Source organism: Crassostrea angulata, chromosome 5 (genome assembly GCF_025612915.1).
Source record: "Crassostrea angulata isolate pt1a10 chromosome 5, ASM2561291v2, whole genome shotgun sequence".
NCBI lineage: Eukaryota > Metazoa > Mollusca > Bivalvia > Ostreida > Ostreidae > Magallana > Magallana angulata.
This window is the reverse complement of record NC_069115.1, coordinates 40,985,877-41,004,735: the sequence shown is the minus strand read 5'-3', so window position 1 is coordinate 41,004,735 and position 18,859 is coordinate 40,985,877. Positions and strand designations below refer to the sequence as shown.

The window sequence follows — 18,859 nt, the reverse complement described above, 5'->3', positions numbered from 1 at the left end:
CCTTCTCGGCTTTCGTAGGTCTTCCAACAATCTGTTGGAATTTCCATAGAAATCTCAACGCACTAAATATGCCCCGTTGTTAGCATACCTATGAAGCAGAATTTATTCAAAAACTCGGTATATCGCCGACGTATTATCAATTTTCAATTGTTACTTCCATACTAACGTTGTGTCAATATTCCCCAGTGAACTTGAAATAAGGATACCACAAAGTCTGAGACAACTGTTTTAATATATTAAGATATTTTACTCTTGTTAACAACTGAACTTAATGATAAACCTGATGATTTTTCTAGAGTTAACTTTCCTTACTTATGTGGCAATATAATTTCGTTGCCTGCATATAGAATTTTTGCCTCTCAGTTAATTCGATACGTAAGGACATGCTCTACGTATGTACAAATTCTAAGGGGATGTAAGATTCTGACAAACAAGTTGATAAAACATGACTAACAACAATCTGGATTGAAGTCATCTTTTTCGTCGATACAGCGACCTTGTCAGCAGATACAATCTTCACCTTGGTCGCATGCTGATTGAAACCTTTCATACTAAATGTTAGACCATTATTACTCTCCTAAATTACTACGGATTTTTCCATTTTCTCGATTACGACGAAGAGCACGTGGCGAGGGTGACCTGTCAGCAGAGGATGTCCTTTGGACTTTTGATTTTGATCACTGTTCGTTATCATCACGTGTCATCATGAATAGTTTCATGAACCTCGTTACCATACATTTATTTTTTTCCATATGTTTGCAATAGAAACATACTATTTTTAAAAATTTAGCCTTTTTAATTTTTTTTCAGTTTTTGGTCCACTCAAAAAGATCTTTTCTCTTATTCTTTCGACATTTTCTGCCAAATGCAATACTTTCAATTCAGTGATTGCCGAAGGTAATCTTAAGTTGGATAATGTGTGAGGCATAGATGTGTAAAGAGATAGAGACACGATTTGAGATAAAAATCATATATTTTTAATCTATAAAATGGTTTACTTTCTCATTTTAAGATACATGTAAATAGTGTACAAATTTATTGTCTTCTGTTTTACATTGCTTCCTTTAATTTCATAAATCTTTTAAGAAATTCTCATTGAAATTTAAAACTTTTCAATAAATTAAAAAATTAAAGCACACAAATAATGTTTATAGATATCTAGTTTGAAGGCTTACAACTTTCCTCAAAACCTTTGAAATGTAGGGCGTAGCTCGAAAAATGCATAATTACAAACGGAAATCCTGGTTAAATACTTTTTATGTGTAGGTTGGCTGAAAATTTAATTCAAAATCAATACCATGCAGAGGAAAACACGGATCCTATAAGTATTTTATATAACCACCATATGTTGCAGTCTATTGAAAGTTTTCATTGCTTTTTGCATCATAAAACGCAGTTTATTAAAAAAAAAAAAAAAGATCGAATTACTATAATATCAATTTCAACAGCGATTTCAGTTCGAGAAGAGCTAGAGGTAACAAGAAATAATGAAGTTTCTGTACGTTTGTATTTTGTTGGGACTACTTTCCGTTAGTGGTCTTGTTACGTCTGCAACACCCTGGAAGAGAGGTATTTTTTTTTAAATATTGGTACGTATATTTCAAGAATCAAATTTTAGGAAACATTAGAAATTTCTGTGATACCATGTTTTTAGCTACCATTCAGGTTTTTAAAGTGTAGCATCTTAATATCAATTTAAAAAAAGCCAGTTCAACTGAAATGAAAACAAAGTGATATACACTGTAGTAAAATACATGATACAGCTAAATCTCTCTCTCTCTCTCTCGCTCTCTCTCTCTCTCTCTCTCTCTCTCTCCTTCTCTCTGTTTCTACAAATGATTGAGTGCCTTTTAAAATCAACTGAAAGCCGGGCTCTTTTGGTGTGTCTTTATGCATATTGTGTAGTAAAGACTAAAAATCTCTCTCTCTCTCTCTCTCTCTCTCTCTCTCTCTCTCTCTCTCTCTCTCTCTCTCATTCTCATGCTTTTAATGTCGGCAAAGCATCAGAGAGCGACCAAATTTTGTAAGCGGCTATAAACAAAAAATATGTCTGTCTAGTAGAAGTTAAAAGGTTTAACAGCTGGGACTTGAATTTTGCAACAAGCATTATATATTCAATCCCCATTTCTTCATCGCGCATCAAAGTAGTTCATGGCAATCCATGCGCATTGTACATGTATGTGTCCAAAATACATAGTAATGTTTTAAAAACACGTTATTAATAAGAAAACTAAAAAAGATAGACAATTCATTCGAAATTTAAAAAAAAGAAACAAAATACCAACACTTTTGACAAAACGTGGCTCTTTGAGTAACTATTTGGTATAGCGGAAGCTTTAACTTGATGCTGTTTGGCTTTTTGTTTACTTTTGAAGTTGTGCTATTTATAATAACATTGGCAATTTGCCTGCCTATAGCCAGAACTCTGCTTTCAGCAGAGCCCGGCTAAAAACATACGAATTTAAATGGTTTATTTTTATTATCAGGTCTTTTAATAATTAATATATTTTGGTGAATTGAATAGAATATATTTTTCAATTTTATGTTGACGAGTACTTTTCAATCTTATGTTGACGAGTACTTTCACTTTAAGCCAAATTTAAATGTTATGTATCTTCATAGATTATCGATACCATTTTAGTTAGTAAAGTACATATATTTATGAGTCTTCATAATCAATCTTTGTACATACATTCAAAATGTTCTAAGTATTTACAAGGTTTTTATAAGAATTTAAATAAAGAAAACAGTTAAAGTCACATGCACACCTGTTTCTAACTTGAAGGCCTCCAGTGCCCCTGCACGATGCAATGGGATCCAGTATGCGGAAGTGATGGAAAAACATATTCAAACTTGTCATGTTTGAATTGCAAGTAAGTTGCTTAAAGTAAACAAGTTCTTTCTTTTTTAAAAACCCTCGTGACATTATTTATATATATATATATATATATATATATATATATATATATATATATATATATATATATATATATATATATATATATGCTTTGAACTACAGTGGTTCAATCATGATCAATGAAGTAACATTTAAAAAATGCTCTTATTTGTAAATCTTTCAAATGAAAATGTGGAAATATATTTCATTTGAATTCTTTTTTTACATGTAAGATCAAAAGTTGATGTTTGATCATTTTTAATGGTGAATTTTAAAAAATTGTTTAATGGAACCTAATATTAGTATCGTTAAGTCTCGTGTAGGAGAGGAACTTGTAAGATGTTAGAACTTGTTTCTGATCCTTTTGTTTAGTCAATAAAATATGTTCAAAACAAAAACAAATCTCGTGTCAAGCATGCACCTGACAAGTGTGTATAATACGGAAGCTTTTAAAAAAGAAAAACAATTTTGTTTCTATTCTACTTAAGATCAAGTAATTGCTAAAAAGATTGCGTGCTATTCGCGAGACATTACGGTAATTGTCTCCAATCTAGACATTGTTTTGTTTAAATTTTAGAAAAGGGGTCAGAAAGGCATGTGACGGGATTTGTCCTTGTCAGGTAGGTAAAAAACGGTTATACATGTACATAATTAACGTTAGTAACTATATGAATAGTTTATCTGGTCTGAAACCCTAGTCTGATTAAAATTATTAATTATTGTGTTCGCTCTGACATTTGTCTTTTTTTTTATTATCAAATTATGTCTAAAGAAAGTAATGCTTTATATTTCAGAACTCATAAAGCTGTTAATGCAGTTTAATAAAAAAAAAATTCAAATAAAATGCATCATCACGTCTGGTAATCTGTTGTGTGTTCATTAGTATAACATTATCAAAAATAATATGAAATATATATTTTTAATCGTAACAGTAACTTGATCCAAAGAGTCTTATTATCTTATTGTCAGGCGCGGATCATCAGATCAACCAATATTAAAAACCGTTGTTCATTTAAAAGTGAAAATTACAAAAATCTTTAGTGAGTCAATTGTACATCATCTATTAATTTACAAACACAGGATGATGCTCGGCCATTCAGTCACATTTCAAACACCCTCAGTTGACTGAATGACAGACATTCATCCTATAATTTAACAAACTCTTTTAAAGCTGTCTAAGAAAGGGACGTTTTTTTGTGTACTACGTCATCAGTTTTAGAATAGGATGATATTGATCCGGAATGCCACTTTGTGGTAATTTGAAAAAAAAATGGTTTGAATTCTATCAGATTAACAGATTACAATCCAAATTTATCATACCCTATGTATCTTGCATCTTGACCTTCAAATAAGCTTAAACTTATCATTTGAGTCATGCATATGTAACACATTTTTTGAGGAGTAATATGTTTAGAACAAGAGACGAAAACGTAAGGTTTTTAAACAGTCAAAGACATATAGTCATACTTAAATTGCCTGGAAAATATCTTGTAAACCGGCAGTGTTAAATCAGTTATCTTCCTTAACATGGATGTCATATTAAATGAATTGCATTAAAAGAAGCTTAATGACTTAGGAGGACTCAATGGCCATTGCCATTTTTAGACTGTATTGATGTCCTTTAGAAAAAGAGTTCTTTATAAAAATATAGGTAAAAAAAAACTAATTAAAAATTAATGGATTTTTTTTCCTTCGTTAATAACAGTTTTTAGGTAGGCGAATCTTATCTTAAAATTTTTGTTAGTACGTAGTCCATCGAGCCGCCTTAGAACAGTTTTAGATTGCCCATTGATAACGAACAAATTAACACGACTAAATCTTGGGAAAAATTTCCATTGGTTTATTGGACGTTTGATCTGCTTAACTTCACGCCAAAAATTTGTAAAAATCATGACTTTTTTAACCTACCATTAATGGCGGCATTTAACTCTTCATTATTTTTTTTACATTAGATTTATATATCTTTTTCTAGGTTTATTTTAATACCCGATTAATTTTTTTTTCATTCTGATAAAATTAAATTTCCTGTCTTGGTTTCCATTAATATCTACCAATAACAGTTTTGTTAATCACAATCAGTTATAATCGGCACTAAGTTTTTTTTATCATCTGCTACAGTCATCTTATTACTTAACACGCAATAATTGTTTCGTACCTTTTGAGTAGAATAAAAAAAACCTGTACATGTATATGTTTCTCTAAGAAATAAATTATATATTTAAACATATCAGAAAAAATCACCATTTAAATTTCATTAAGTTAACCGAACTGTTGGGAATATGACTATAAAAGAAGTCAATTTATAGTTAGAAAAAAAGTGTTTTATAATACACAAAATCAAACCAAGAGTAGAACAATTCACATAAATATATGGACCTGAAAATAAAACTCCAATAATGTTGCTGTTGCTCCTTTATCTATTTGTTCCTATTAGGCAATTGGATATACATGGATAATGAAATTAAAATCAAGTCAATCGAATGTATTACATGTATGTGCGCACGTACCAAAGTAATATTTTACCATTTTTAATCCTTGGTTATCAACCCAGATTCTTAAACAATCAGTAATCTGACTGAAAAGCAAGTTGCTTTCGTATAACTAGGAGGCGCATGATCAGGGTAGCATATATATGCTTGTCATTATTGATTAGTACAGGGAGATTAGTATCTTCACTTACTAGGGTCTATATTAATATAGTTTTTTTTAATCCATTTTCGATATATCAAGACACGCGTACAGCTAATACTAAGTAGTTTTGGACACATTTTACCGAATTGAGGTGTACTAGCCAATGACGAAAAATCTTTGAAAGAGAAAAACTGTCGTATGTTTCCTTATTGATGTGTATAAGGTCAAACTATTTATGTTAATGTTAAATAGTTTTCTTATACAAACCATTTGTAAATAGGAAATGCATTATAACAATTAAATTAAACATGCTGATAACAATTCCAAAAAGTGTAGAAGTCATCTATCAAAGTAAAATAAGAAAAAAATACCTGTGATGTTTAATCAAGAGGTGAAATACGCTTTCATCTGCAAATGATTAAAGAGTTTATGATATATCTTCCGAGATCAATTTTCGAATCTTAAGCTTTTATATTATTTTTTTCATAAATACATTTTAAAATCGGAAGATATTTTTGCAACGCTATGTACAGTGTATGTTTGTATAAATTATTTTGTCAAGAGAAGCGTTTAAATAAATTAGTAGGATGTTTCCACTCACTGACAGTTAAAATGATCACATGTTGTTCCACAGTTAACAGACATAATACATAAATGAAGAAAGATAATGATAAAAGGAAAGTACTGTGGAATCATTTATTTTCGTGGGGACCAATTTTCGTGGATTGTGGGGTTTTTGCTTATTCGTGGGAATCTTATTTCGTGGATGCGTCGGTTATGGTTATCAGTTTCAGTAGGAAAACTAAATCTTTCAAAATTAGTTTTCGTGGGGGATGTCAATTCGTGGGTGAGGGCTACCCACGAATACATGTACCACAAAAATTGAGCCACCTCGAATTCTAATGATTCCACACTATTACGATGATAGCATTGTTGCCTTTTGAAGTAATAAATATACATGTATGTGCCTATCAATAAATTGCAAAGATAACAAAAAACAATGATATTGCCTTTGAGACGTTGTTTACAATTTCGATTCGAAGAAAGGTCAAGAGCGCTCAATAAAATTTACTAAAGATCATTATACAATGAAGAACTCAACTTATAGACATTAAACGAAAAACATAATGATAAATATGTATTTTTGTTTCTGCATTACAAGAAATCAACAGAGAGTTACACGAGTATAACCTATAGCGATATCATTTAATCAAGCACATATATTTTCTCGAAAACAGCTTTTCGATATAAAAAAAAGTTGCTAGCATATGCTGATTTTTTTATAATCTAAAGACGAAATATTCAGAATAGAAAATGATTCTTTCGTTTACAGACATAAAATTACAAGTTTCAAATGCACAACTTTTAATTTAGTGACTGTCAACAGGATTTGAAAATTAGATATTGTTCTTCAAACAGTTATTAGAGAAATCATTAAGAAATTTCTATTGAAATTGATTCGCTCATAAATCAAACTAAAAGCTCACAAATAATCTAAATATATATGTAGAGGTTTTGAATGAACGCCGCGACTTTACAAAACTTAATAAAAATGAAGGGTGTAGTTCGAAAGACCTATGGCTGCAAACGGATATTCTTTTGAAACAATTTTTATGCATAAGTTGGCTGGTTGCTGAACATTAAAACATAAAAGTAAAGACACAGATCTTGTTAATAGCGTTTATCATGATCATCTGTTGTAGTCTAGTGACTGGAAAAGATATATTTTATCCGGAACAAGTCGTTACGGTTTTGCTTCGTGAAACACGGTTTCATAAAGAAAGATCGATTCACTGAAATATCAATCTCAAAAACGCTTTCGAATTGACAAGGATCCAAAGGTAACAAGGATGATGAAACTCCTATACGTCTGTATTCTGTTCGGACTAATATTCGTCAGTGGTCTTGTTATGTCTGCACCTGAGGACAGAGGTATTTATTTTTTTAAAGCTGGTAATATGTTTCCGGAATCAAATTTAGATTATGCTAGGATAATTATGAACAAGCTTATTTAATACAGTCATTTGTGTTCTATCGCTTCTTTATTTCAGTTTGACTTTAAAGAAAAACAACTTCATTGAAATCAATACTTTAATTTAGGTTTCGATATTCAATCTCTCTCTCTCTCTCTCTCTCTCTCTCTCTCTCTCTCTCTCTCTCTGTGTGGAGAATTTCAATGCTGTTAAAGTAATTAAAATACGAATGTATATTTTTTTCTGTTTCCTTACCTGCAGCGTTCTGTTTAAATATATCTAAATGTATTGGAGAATATATTATCGTTATACTATATTATCGTTAAAATATTTGTATAAAAGCTGCAAGTTTAAAACTTGTATGTATCTAATAAGAGGTCCCTTCTCGTACATGCGACTACGTTTGCTTTACGTTAAGTAAAGTATCATCGGAACACAGTACATGTATAAAATCTCTACACTTATTTAGATTGATGCACTAACTATTTGTAACAAAGTATGTATGTATTTTTTTTTCTTTCAATTATTCAACTAATTTTCTTTTTCTTGAAAAAGAAAGCATTAGAGTGATTTTCAAATCTTCTTCTTTCTTCCAGGCCCTTCATGCTTTTGTCAAGCGCAATGGAACCCGGTATGCGGAAATGATGGAAAAACATATTCAAACTTATCATGTTTAAAATGCAAGTAAGTTATCAAAAGTACCTAACCTAGCATATATTTTTAAAACACCGCCGAAAGGTAGTTTGAAGGTACGAAATCATAGACCAAAACGAATTCCAATGCACCACCGCTTTAGGTTGAATGTCAAAATTATTGTCACGTTTAAAAGGAAAATAACTCTTATTTTCAAATGTAAGTTTAAAGAGAGATACACTTATTTCCCTTTACTGATCACGCTTAATTTTAAAAAGGAAACACAATGCCAGATCTCCCACAGGAGTCGGCAATTTTATCAATTTGTTCATTAATTGATCAATGGCCGCTGTTTAAGATCGAGCTCGAGATGTGCAAAACTGGAATTGAAATGACTTTGAAGAATAATTTTATTGAAATAAATGCGAAGAATTGATAAAATAACACCACGGAGTTGATACTTGGTGCTTATATCGGTTGGATAGCGAAATAAAGATATTCTGAAAAAATCGTTGCTATCCTGTCGCTTCGCTCGTTACGCTCGCGAAGCTCACTGGTAAGATGTTGCCTGTTTCTCACTTATTTAAAACAAATTGATATAATCGCCGACTCCTGAGGCTTTCCACATACATGTTATTACAATAAGTTTCTTATTAATTGGATATAACGATTATTGTTTAAAATGATTGATGTTTTATAGGTCAGGTCAAGCAAGTAGTCGATGTTAATGTAGTAATGATGTCAAGACAATAACGTGATTGTTTGATGTTATATAGGTCAGACAAATCAGGTAATTTTCTGAAACATGACATATTTTTTTCAAATTTAGAAAAGGGGTCAAGAAAGAATGTGATGGGGTTTGTCCTTGTCAGGTAGACTTATATATATATTTACTAATACTTTAGTGTATCTTGTGTAATTCTTGATGATTAAATAGTAATCAATGACAAACAATTTTTATGTGTTTTTTTTTAATATTACCCCAACATATGCTTTGTTTTTCAGTAACCATAACGCTGATGCTCCAGTCTAATGTGAAAATGAAAATAAAGACGATAAAGTTATTTGATAGTTTGTATGTAGTATTTTTAAAAGAAATAATATCTGTAAAAAAGAAAAATTGTAAAAATTTTTGCAAATATGTTTTTCGACAAGTATTGCGCATGGACTTATAATAATATACGCCGAATTACATGTAGATACATGTATATGAGTTCATTACAAATACAGTTGCACTTGCTGTTACGGCCACCTTTAATCAGAAGCCACTCGCTATTAGCGGCCAGTTTCAATCCAGCCCGTTTTGTTTTTCACTATGATTTAACTCATTTAAGCCACCACCTGTCTAACGCGGCCAGCGCCCAGTGTTTTTAGATCCCATGATTTCAACATGCCCTTTCTCAGGGGCCATTTTGTTTGTTTTGTCACATGACTTTTGACTCTGACATGTGATTCCGTATCGAAAGAAGCCAAACTTAGACAGCTGATAATGAGTTAATGACAAATAATTGAGTGTGTTATTTGAATTATGCTAAGATTTAACGAGATAATTGATTATAACACATCTTTTGTGTTGTTTATATATCTGTTTATATACTCAATTCATTACAAAGTTATTAAATGCCCAGTCAGCTTAACATGTACTGCAATTTGCAATTTAAACAGCCATTTAAAATTAACATAATCTGTTTACTCAGCAACCAGAGCTGTGTATTCACAATCTCTGTGTACGCCGCCATTACAGTTGTTATTAATAGATCCGCGCATAGAGCTAACTGGATATTCTCGATGCTTTTCTTCATTAATTTGTAACCTGGAATAAGAGGCCATCTCTCTTAAGCTGCCAGTTTGTCATTGTCCCACAATTGGCTTCATAACACAGTTTGCGATTGTACAATGACAGGCAAATATTGCTGCAGAGCCAAGTTACTTTTGTATAGATAATAAAGATTAAATATACTTTTCTGTGTAAAAAAATTTTACTGACTGTTTATAAAGAGTTGTTTTATAAAACATTTTTAAGAAATGTTTTCCTACTCATCCCAAAATATGGAGAGAAAATGAGTAAAATTTACGACAGCATTATTGCCTTTTCAACAAATAAATAAAAGTGCCTAGCGATGAAGGGGTTTAATCTTCCATATTATCTAGGCTGCCTTTGGTGTAATAAAATGTTGTTTAGAAATATTTAAAATCGATAGAAGGTCGCGAGCTCTCGATAAAGTTATACACTGTAAAATTACACGTTACTCATAAACACCATAAACTAGGTATTTTAAGATTCTAATATCATTTGTTTGCAATACGTTTTTGCATTACAATCAATAAACAGAAAGGTAGTTGTTTCAGCTAATAATTTGATTCTTTAAAGAAATAAAGAATTACAAGTTAAACATTTTAGTCTGAGTCTTTTTTGATAACTGCACTATGATAAAAGAGTAGGCTATGCCTTTAATAATGTCTGTTCCAACCTTGAAAGATATTATCTAAGGTTTCAAATTGCTGTAGTAATACCGGATGAAACAATGTACGTATATTACATGTTATCAAATATTTTGTTCAAGTGATGAGTAGTTATTGAATTTTTGTATATACAATTTGATGTATTTGATCAGTGGTCTAGCGTTATGAAGGTTTAGTATTATAATCTTTGTGCTTTTTTGAAATTCGGGATGATGTGAAAATGACATTAAATGACTCAGAAGTCATTTTCTGACGCTCAAATGAAATTTAAAAAACTGTAATAAAAATATAATCAAATATAATTGTTTGATCTTGATCTTACTATATGTTAATGGTTGTGTGGGTAGTGATGTGGCATACACCTTGGAGGATATATCAGGACATGTTTCCTTGTAGAACAACTTTTACCATAAAAAGGTGTATCATTAGTTTTCTTTATTAAAAAAACGAGGGTCGTTTATACACAACGTGCAGCGATGCATAATGTTTTCTATTTCCGTACATATAAAATAAGAGGGCATTTAAATATCAAAATTTCTATCTGATTTCAATCCATTTGATGATTTCATGATTTCATTTCAATTGCAAAAAAGTGCATTTTTATAGACTATCTGTGTATTAATAATGCTCCTCATGCAGAGAACATTAATGACGTTCGATCTTTTATAATTCACAGAGGAGGTATTTCAGAATGCTTAGATTTTACATTTAACGTTTTGAATCGTCTCCTGTAAGGTGAATTTAAATGTTATCAACGACAGAATAATGAATGTACAGCACTTTTATTTCATGAATATTGAACGATTCAATTTGCCTTTCAAAAGATACCATTTTTATCAGTTGACTATTGATTCTTATTGTAAAAGGGTCTTCTTATCTGTGGGAAGCTCCTTTTTTCATTATAACCTCGTTCTCTTTATATAACATTGGCTAAACAACCCTTGTTTTTCATTGCATACATGTGTCTTACAACAAAACCTTTCACCCTTTTAACGACTGCAACACAAACTTACAACATCTAGCTACGCGTACATGTGATGGTCTAAACAAATATGCTATCATCCTATATAAACACTACATCAGACAAAAGTGGCATGTATACATGTACTAGCTAAATAATGAAACAAAATGTGTTACATAAATTATTACATCAATAGGTTTCACGGGTAACAACGAAGGAGACTAAAATTTTATCTTCATCACAAATTTTTATAGAAAAAAGGTGAGAAAACACTAACAGACTATATTTATGGCTGTTGATCATAAATATCAACTGTAACGTATTTCATCTGTACCTAAATGGTAAGTTACAAAAAGTAAACATTACATACATTGTCATTGGAATACCTATGTGTCATTTATCATATAATTTTTTATGCCCAAATTTTATATGAGGCAACTCTCACTATCATAACTAAGATAACTGATCACTTTCAAGATGTCTGTTGAATTACCAACGACATAAAGTTCGTTATTGCACGAAATGCTTAAATCCTGCGGGCAATACAAATCACAGTTGTCAATAAATCGAAGAAAATGTCCGTTGTGGTTGATGATGTGAATGATATTATTTAAGAAGTCACACACCAAAATATGTTGCAATGCATCGCATGCAAGGCCTCTTGGATTGAATTTGTTTTTAAATCTTCTCAATTCGCGATTTCCATTGTAAGCAAACATGAATTCCCCAGAGGAATCCACGACGATAACATCATCCCAATCAGAAACACATATATCAAAGTTGGTATTTTCGCATACGAAAAGGGGGTTGGAATATAATGCTTTATCTTGGTCCTTATATTGAATTTCTTGTAAGACATTACTCCCCTTAAACCTAACAACTTTGTTTTCTTTGCCGTCATCTGTCTGCATTGTGACAAGCAATTCGTCTTTAGAACTGCAACAAACAGCCAGCGGTTTCCATCCGTTAAGTGTGATAACCCTCTCTGTCCTGTTATCCTCTGTATTTTTCATTTTATTAATGCTCCGTTCGCGGTTATCACTATAAACTAAGTGGTTATCTGACGTTACTGTTATATCAATAAGAAAGTGGTTTTCTGGTTTTAAAGCATGGATACCCAACACTTTGCCTTTGTCATCAAAGCATTTGATGTTGACTCCTGATCGTACGAAACATTTCGTAGACTTGTGCAGACAACACACTTTTGGCGATACCTTTAATCCAGTTTCACACACTCTGATTATTTCAGGTGTTTTGAGGCAATCTTTATCTTCTAGAAAATTGATATTAGACATGATAAATTGAGGCTTCTTGTTCTTCTTAATGGATTTCGAAAGTTCTCCGAACATATCCTGCAATTGCTCAGGAATAATTTTTCCAGGAGAAAAAGTTGATGCTGTCAATTCAAACAACGCTGGGATTTCTCTAAACGTTTCGTTCTTTGATATGTGTGTTAAAACTTGGGCATTTTTACTTTTGCTAATGTCCTTATTAACTTCCACCGATTGCCTTATGGCTTCAAGATTTTTTTTTATTTTTGAAATTAAATTTGTACAATCTTTTATGTCCCTCTTCTCATTTTCCTTTGCTTGTTTTGTGTTTTGGTCGATCATTGTATTTAATGCTTGCTTTAACCGATGTCCTTGCTCTTTCATTTTCTCTTGGATTTCTGCATGGCATTTCTTTTGCAGTGAAAGCAGAGTTTCTAGTTCAAGTATAATTTTTTCATATCCTGGTTCTAACGATTGTTCTAATTCTTCCGTTTCCTTAACCAACGTTGCTAAACGTGATGTTATTGCACTTGATATTTTAACTAGTTGATGTTTATGAATGTTCAATGCTAGACAACTTTGACATAGAGCTCGATTACACGTGTTGCAGAATATTACACATATTTGCTTGTGATCCACACATTGAAGATCTTCCGATGATTTTCGATCCTTGTGTTTTACAATGGAATGCGCTGTTGATCCGTCATTGTTTGTAACATGGCGTCCAATACAATTTTTGCATAAATTGACATTGCATGTTTCGCAAATTCTCTCTGCGGCTTCTTCTTTGCACAGTCCACAATTTACGGAATCCTGCGCACCTGACATATTTTAATACTTTAAGGTCCATATATGTATACCTGTATTTCGTTGTATCATACTCTTTTTTCCCAGCTTCTAATCATTTAGTAATTACTTTTTGTCTTTCATCTATCAATAATGAACACAAAATAACTTCCTACCTGAAAACATTTCTTTAAATACCTCAACGCTTACTGGTTGTTTGTTTACGTAGTAACTTAGAAAAAGGCCATTAAATATACAGTAAACAAATGAAATAGATAGTGCTTTACCTGTAAACAACATTAACGCAGCAGTAAAATATGAAGACCAGTCAAAAAATTGTGTGTCACTTTGGAGGAGGTATTATAATTCTGCTTGGAAATATTCCAGTAAAGTTTTTATTATCTGTACATTTTAGTTGTTGATAACAAATGATAAAGTTGTCAAATATTAAAGGAATTTCAAATCAGAGGATAAAGTAATCGATATCTTTTTAAAGTATTGAAACAAATCGAAATAACTGTTTATTCCAAGTCTAAAGATTCAGGCACTTTGAGTGACTAATAAGATAAATACGACGTCACAACACGAAACAAATGCTTGATTTTTTTCCCATAAAAACAGTTCACTGACATTGAGTACATTGATGTTATATTATAATGTGGTTCATGCAGTCTAAAAAATTTGGAAAGCCAAAGGATACTAGTTTTTTTTCCAAATGCGTTTTTTGTTATTTGTCAACGGAGAAATATTGATTATCAACTCTGTAAATTGAGTTTTTGAACATTGAATATAACAATTTGTAAACGTAATTTGTAAGACTTATCAAGTTTTTGTAAGTTTTTGATTCAAAATCTTTTTAATGCAAGTTTGACATTGGTATTTGCTTAATTCATGATCTGTGTTTTAAGATTTGTAAGGCTGATGACAGTGGGATCCTGTGAATATCAATTTTTCATATTAACATGTACCGGCGATAATTAATATCTGATATGATTAAGTACTTGATGCAAACCCTTCTTTTGATACCCAAGCACATTGTTGTCAATTTTATGGCAACATTGACCCCCTCCTTCCTCCCTCGCGCTAGAAAATTTCTTTTTTTAAAATTCTAGATCCGTGCTTGAGATAGCGAAATCTTAGATATACTTTTGGACCCGACTCTGCTTTTGTGAAGTTCAAGTCCACTTTATTCACTCAACAAAACCACTCTGTAAATGGTACACGAGGTAGTTACATATATAAAATATAACAAATAAATACCATCAAAGGCAACTGTGCTCTAAAAGAGATATACTTTTATATAGATTTGTATAGATGTATGTAGATAAATATATAACTACACAAACATGTACAAATAGGGCATGAATTGTTTTTTTAAACATAAGGAGGGTAATTAAGTGATGCACTAAGTTGTCTTCTTTTTGCGCTAATTATTGATATAATGTCTTGAAATTCTAAGACAAATGGCTACGTGCAACAATTTTGTATAATATTTGATAATGCAGTACACTCTAACATATAATGAAGTTCGGCTGCAGTTTGTCACAAAGAATACCAAATCGTACAGAGTGGGTTTATTTAATTGTGGTCTGCAAAAAAAGAGAAATTTTAACGTTCAAGGATAGTAAAAGCCAAAATTTTGTTTTCCAAAGCTAACAAAATTAATATAATTAGAGCAAATATATGCATGATTTTAAAAAAGCCAAGAGAATTAAAGCTCTTTACGGGCAAAGGTGAAATTTTTTGGTTGAGAAAGTATTTAGAACGCTATGATGCCGACCAAATTATTCTGAACACGGGCTTGCATCTTGAATTAATTCTACCGAATATGAATTATTGTAGGTACATGCTATTGTAAAAGATTGGTTCTTATGGTTCCATAAGATTTGACCTAGCGCACTTCCCCTGTCGTCAAAATGGAATCTTGAAAAACAAATCACGAATGACGTAAGTACAAATGTCAAACTTGCATAGAACGGATTATGAACCACAATTTACTGAAACCTGATAAGCTCACGAATGACAATTGAAAAATGCTTTTAAAAAATGTGTTGGGGGCCAAATTCAAAAATCATTTAACAACAGATTTAACATGTACCAGGTTTGTTGTTGCTCCGTCAAAAATATTTTAACTCTTTTATTTTACAAAATGTTTACATGTAATGTAAATTTTCCGAATTTCAACTAATTTGTAACAAAAGGGTAATATATTACGATTATACAATTCTATCAAAATAAGAGTTTTACCGATCTCAAATAGAGTGATGAAATAAAGTGGTTTTAAAAACAATAATTACTTTTTTATAACTTTAACTGACCTTTAATGCTGAGCAAACAATTAAAAGTCAACTGCAGTGATAATAACAACAACATTGAAATTAACACAACAGAATTTTAAAAAAAAAATCAAAATAGACCAATAAAAAAAATTCACAAGAAATCAAGTAAATCTAATGGCTACAACTTTAATCTCTATTTTGTTGAATTTTTATGAAGAAGGATTACAAAGGGAAATAATACTGCATCGAATGCAAGAGATAATACTCTGACGTAGTTTTGTGACCTTTGACAGTGAATTGTACAGAAAATGTTTAGTTACGTGCGTTAAAAAGTATCTGTAATTTCTGATGTATAACAACTATTAGAATGGGGTAAGTATTACCTGCTAGAATTGAAATAATTACGTTAGATATAAATTGCTTGATCAAATAAAGCATTTACATATATCTATTTCATCCATTAGATATGGATATTTTGTGTGTACTATTTTCCTGACACTTGCCGTTGACAATTTTCTCGCTCAAAATGAATTTCTTGTCATGCGCACTACTATTGATCCTATTCGGGAACTTGAAATATCCTCATGTCGTGTAAGCTGTGGGGATGCATTTTACACGTGTGCTATGGTGACCTGCAAAGATGACAATACAAAGTGCCAGAAAATGTGCATTACCGATTTTCGAGCATGTTTCCACGTCTGTAAAATCAGACTCCCTTATGCTGATCCAATACCAGTGGTGCCACCCGATGCGTTTTTGCTGAAAAATCGCAATCAACTATTATCATAGAAAAAACAATGTTAATTATAATAGAATTTTATCATCAATTAAATGTATGTTGTTTTCACCTGTCTCTTATAATTTTTTTATATATCGCATATCGAAAGCAGATCAAATAAATATTTTCACGGTTATCATAATAAAATTTTATTGTTATTCTTTTAATTTAAATTTTGAAATATACATGTATGCATGTATATTTTAAATTTATAACTTATTGATGGGTTGGGGCATTCGAGTTATATTTTCTTATTAACGGTAGTTACTTTGGAATTTGATTATGATTTACAAATGAAGTTTTATTACAGTTTTTGGCATGAACTTTCATGTATACTCATATCAATGTTAGCGGTAAAGGAATCGAGGACAATGTAAAGGCTTATCAATATGTTTCACGATATAACATTCAACCAAAGGGTTAAGATAATGGCATTATGATTGACAGCGATCCGTGCAAAATGAGGTTAGTCAATTGATCATATATCAACAAATCTTATTATCATTTTCCGTTATATTTCAATTGTTCTTACGATAACGTTGATAAAACGCAGCTATTGGTACTCTAACAATTAATACATTTTCTTTGACAGATTGTATAAGTCAAGATCCATTGTTTTCCTTTTTCTTTCCATCATTTTTCTACCAACGTTTGCTCAATATCAGAATGGATTCCCTATGTTCTATTCAAAATCGACAATAAGTCCAGCGACTGCACAGGAAATTAGTGAGTGTCGACAACAGTGTGGAGATAAATATTACACATGTGCAACATCGAACTGTAGCCGGGAAGCTTGTGAAGTGACGTGTCTCAATAACTTCCGGTTTTGTTACAAAGGCTGTCAGCAACAAAGACTTAACACACGAAATAATTTTCATGCGAACCCTGATGTTAATTCGTTTGTTATTCATCATAAGAAATTTAATGAATAAATATATCTGACGTTTAAGAAGAATGAAGTTTACAATACATATCATTGGTTTATCAAAAAAGTACTATTTGCATTGAGCGAAAAAAATTTAAAACACTATAATGATATCCAATTTTTGAGAAATCGTTCCTCGTTGGTGTATTTTTTTTATAAATAAGAACATTGACATTACTTTTGCGGATTCAATTATGCACACTGAAAAAACAACACTTTATTTTCCAATCGTTAATGTTGATTTTTTATCATGGTTTCATGCAATTTACATCGATCCAAAAGATGTAAGCGAGAATTTGAAATTTGCTTGATATGCTTCTTGCGATTCTATGCAAAAATTAATTTCTCGCGTTTTAATAGGAAACTACTGATTATGTCTGTAATTAAATAAAACTTTTATCCAGCTCGCCGACTTCACCCTCAACATATATTTTTTATCATTGGAAAAAAAAAATTGTCTTTCAAAGTTTATAAACAAAATAAAATTAAAAAAAAAATTATTAATAGCATTAATGCATTCTACAAAGTGAGAACAAAATGAAAAAAAAAAAATAAAAATAAGAAAGTTGTACCAGTGTACTGGTGGCTCGAACCTTTAACCTACATGCATACTGTGAAATCATTAAATTACGTGGCGGCCAATTTTCGTGGATTGCTTCAATTTTCGTGGATTGCTTCAATTTTACAAGTTCGTGGAGACGTAATTTCGTGTATTCTATTAAACCTACAAAGGAAATATGACTTTATTACCATAATTTATTGATTCGTGGAGGATGTTAATTCGTGGATGAGAGGTACCCTAGAATTCCACGAAAATTGAGCCACCACGAAATATAATGATTCCACAGTATGTTCGATCTTAATGAAACCATTAACTCAAGCATTTCGCTGATCTTAATATTACTACTAGAAGACTAAGTAAATTTGCCAATAAAAAGGCTGATTTACGGTACGAATAAACCCCATTTCCCCGAACAACTAAGAACTATCAAACATGGCGGAGATCGTTTTAATGAAATTAAGTTTCCTGATATGTACCTTCAGAGTTGACATTCAAAACTTTAAGGACAATTTTAATCTTTTTAATTATTTTTAACATAAACAGAGTAAAAATCATTTAAGTATTTTTTTTCCTTTAAAATAAAACTGATAAAGTTAAGCAAGTCATTATGATTTTGGGGTTAGAACATTTCTTTCTGTGGAATCATTTAATTTCGTGGGGGCCACTTTTCGTGGATTGTTGGTTTTTTGCTTGTTCGTGGG

The 18,859-nt window shown here is 31.3% G+C and overlaps 1 protein-coding gene and 1 long non-coding RNA gene across 3 annotated transcripts; both read left to right on the top strand.

The window, feature by feature from the left end:
• Positions 1-1,392: 1,392 nt before the first annotated feature.
• LOC128185652 (serine protease inhibitor Kazal-type 1-like) lies at positions 1,393-6,885 on the top strand. Of its 2 annotated transcripts, none has more exons than XM_052855273.1 (4): positions 1,393-1,569; positions 2,786-2,873; positions 3,474-3,516; positions 6,681-6,885. In XM_052855273.1, the coding sequence occupies exons 1-4, from the start codon at positions 1,488-1,490 to the stop codon at positions 6,735-6,737; spliced, it is 270 nt and encodes an 89-aa protein (XP_052711233.1). In that variant the 5' UTR covers positions 1,393-1,487; the 3' UTR covers positions 6,738-6,885. The 2 variants fall into 2 exon arrangements, 1 of the variants encoding a protein (XP_052711233.1); XR_008243834.1 differs by lacking the exon at positions 6,681-6,885 and adding an exon at positions 3,691-3,779 and having other exon boundaries at positions 1,399-1,569.
• A 9,292-nt stretch (positions 6,886-16,177) lies between these two features.
• On the top strand, positions 16,178-17,626 carry LOC128185656 (uncharacterized). The gene is made up of 3 exons (XR_008243836.1): positions 16,178-16,265; positions 16,982-17,136; positions 17,264-17,626. It is a non-coding gene; the product is annotated as an uncharacterized LOC128185656 (long non-coding RNA).
• The last annotated feature ends 1,233 nt before the right edge of the window (positions 17,627-18,859 follow it).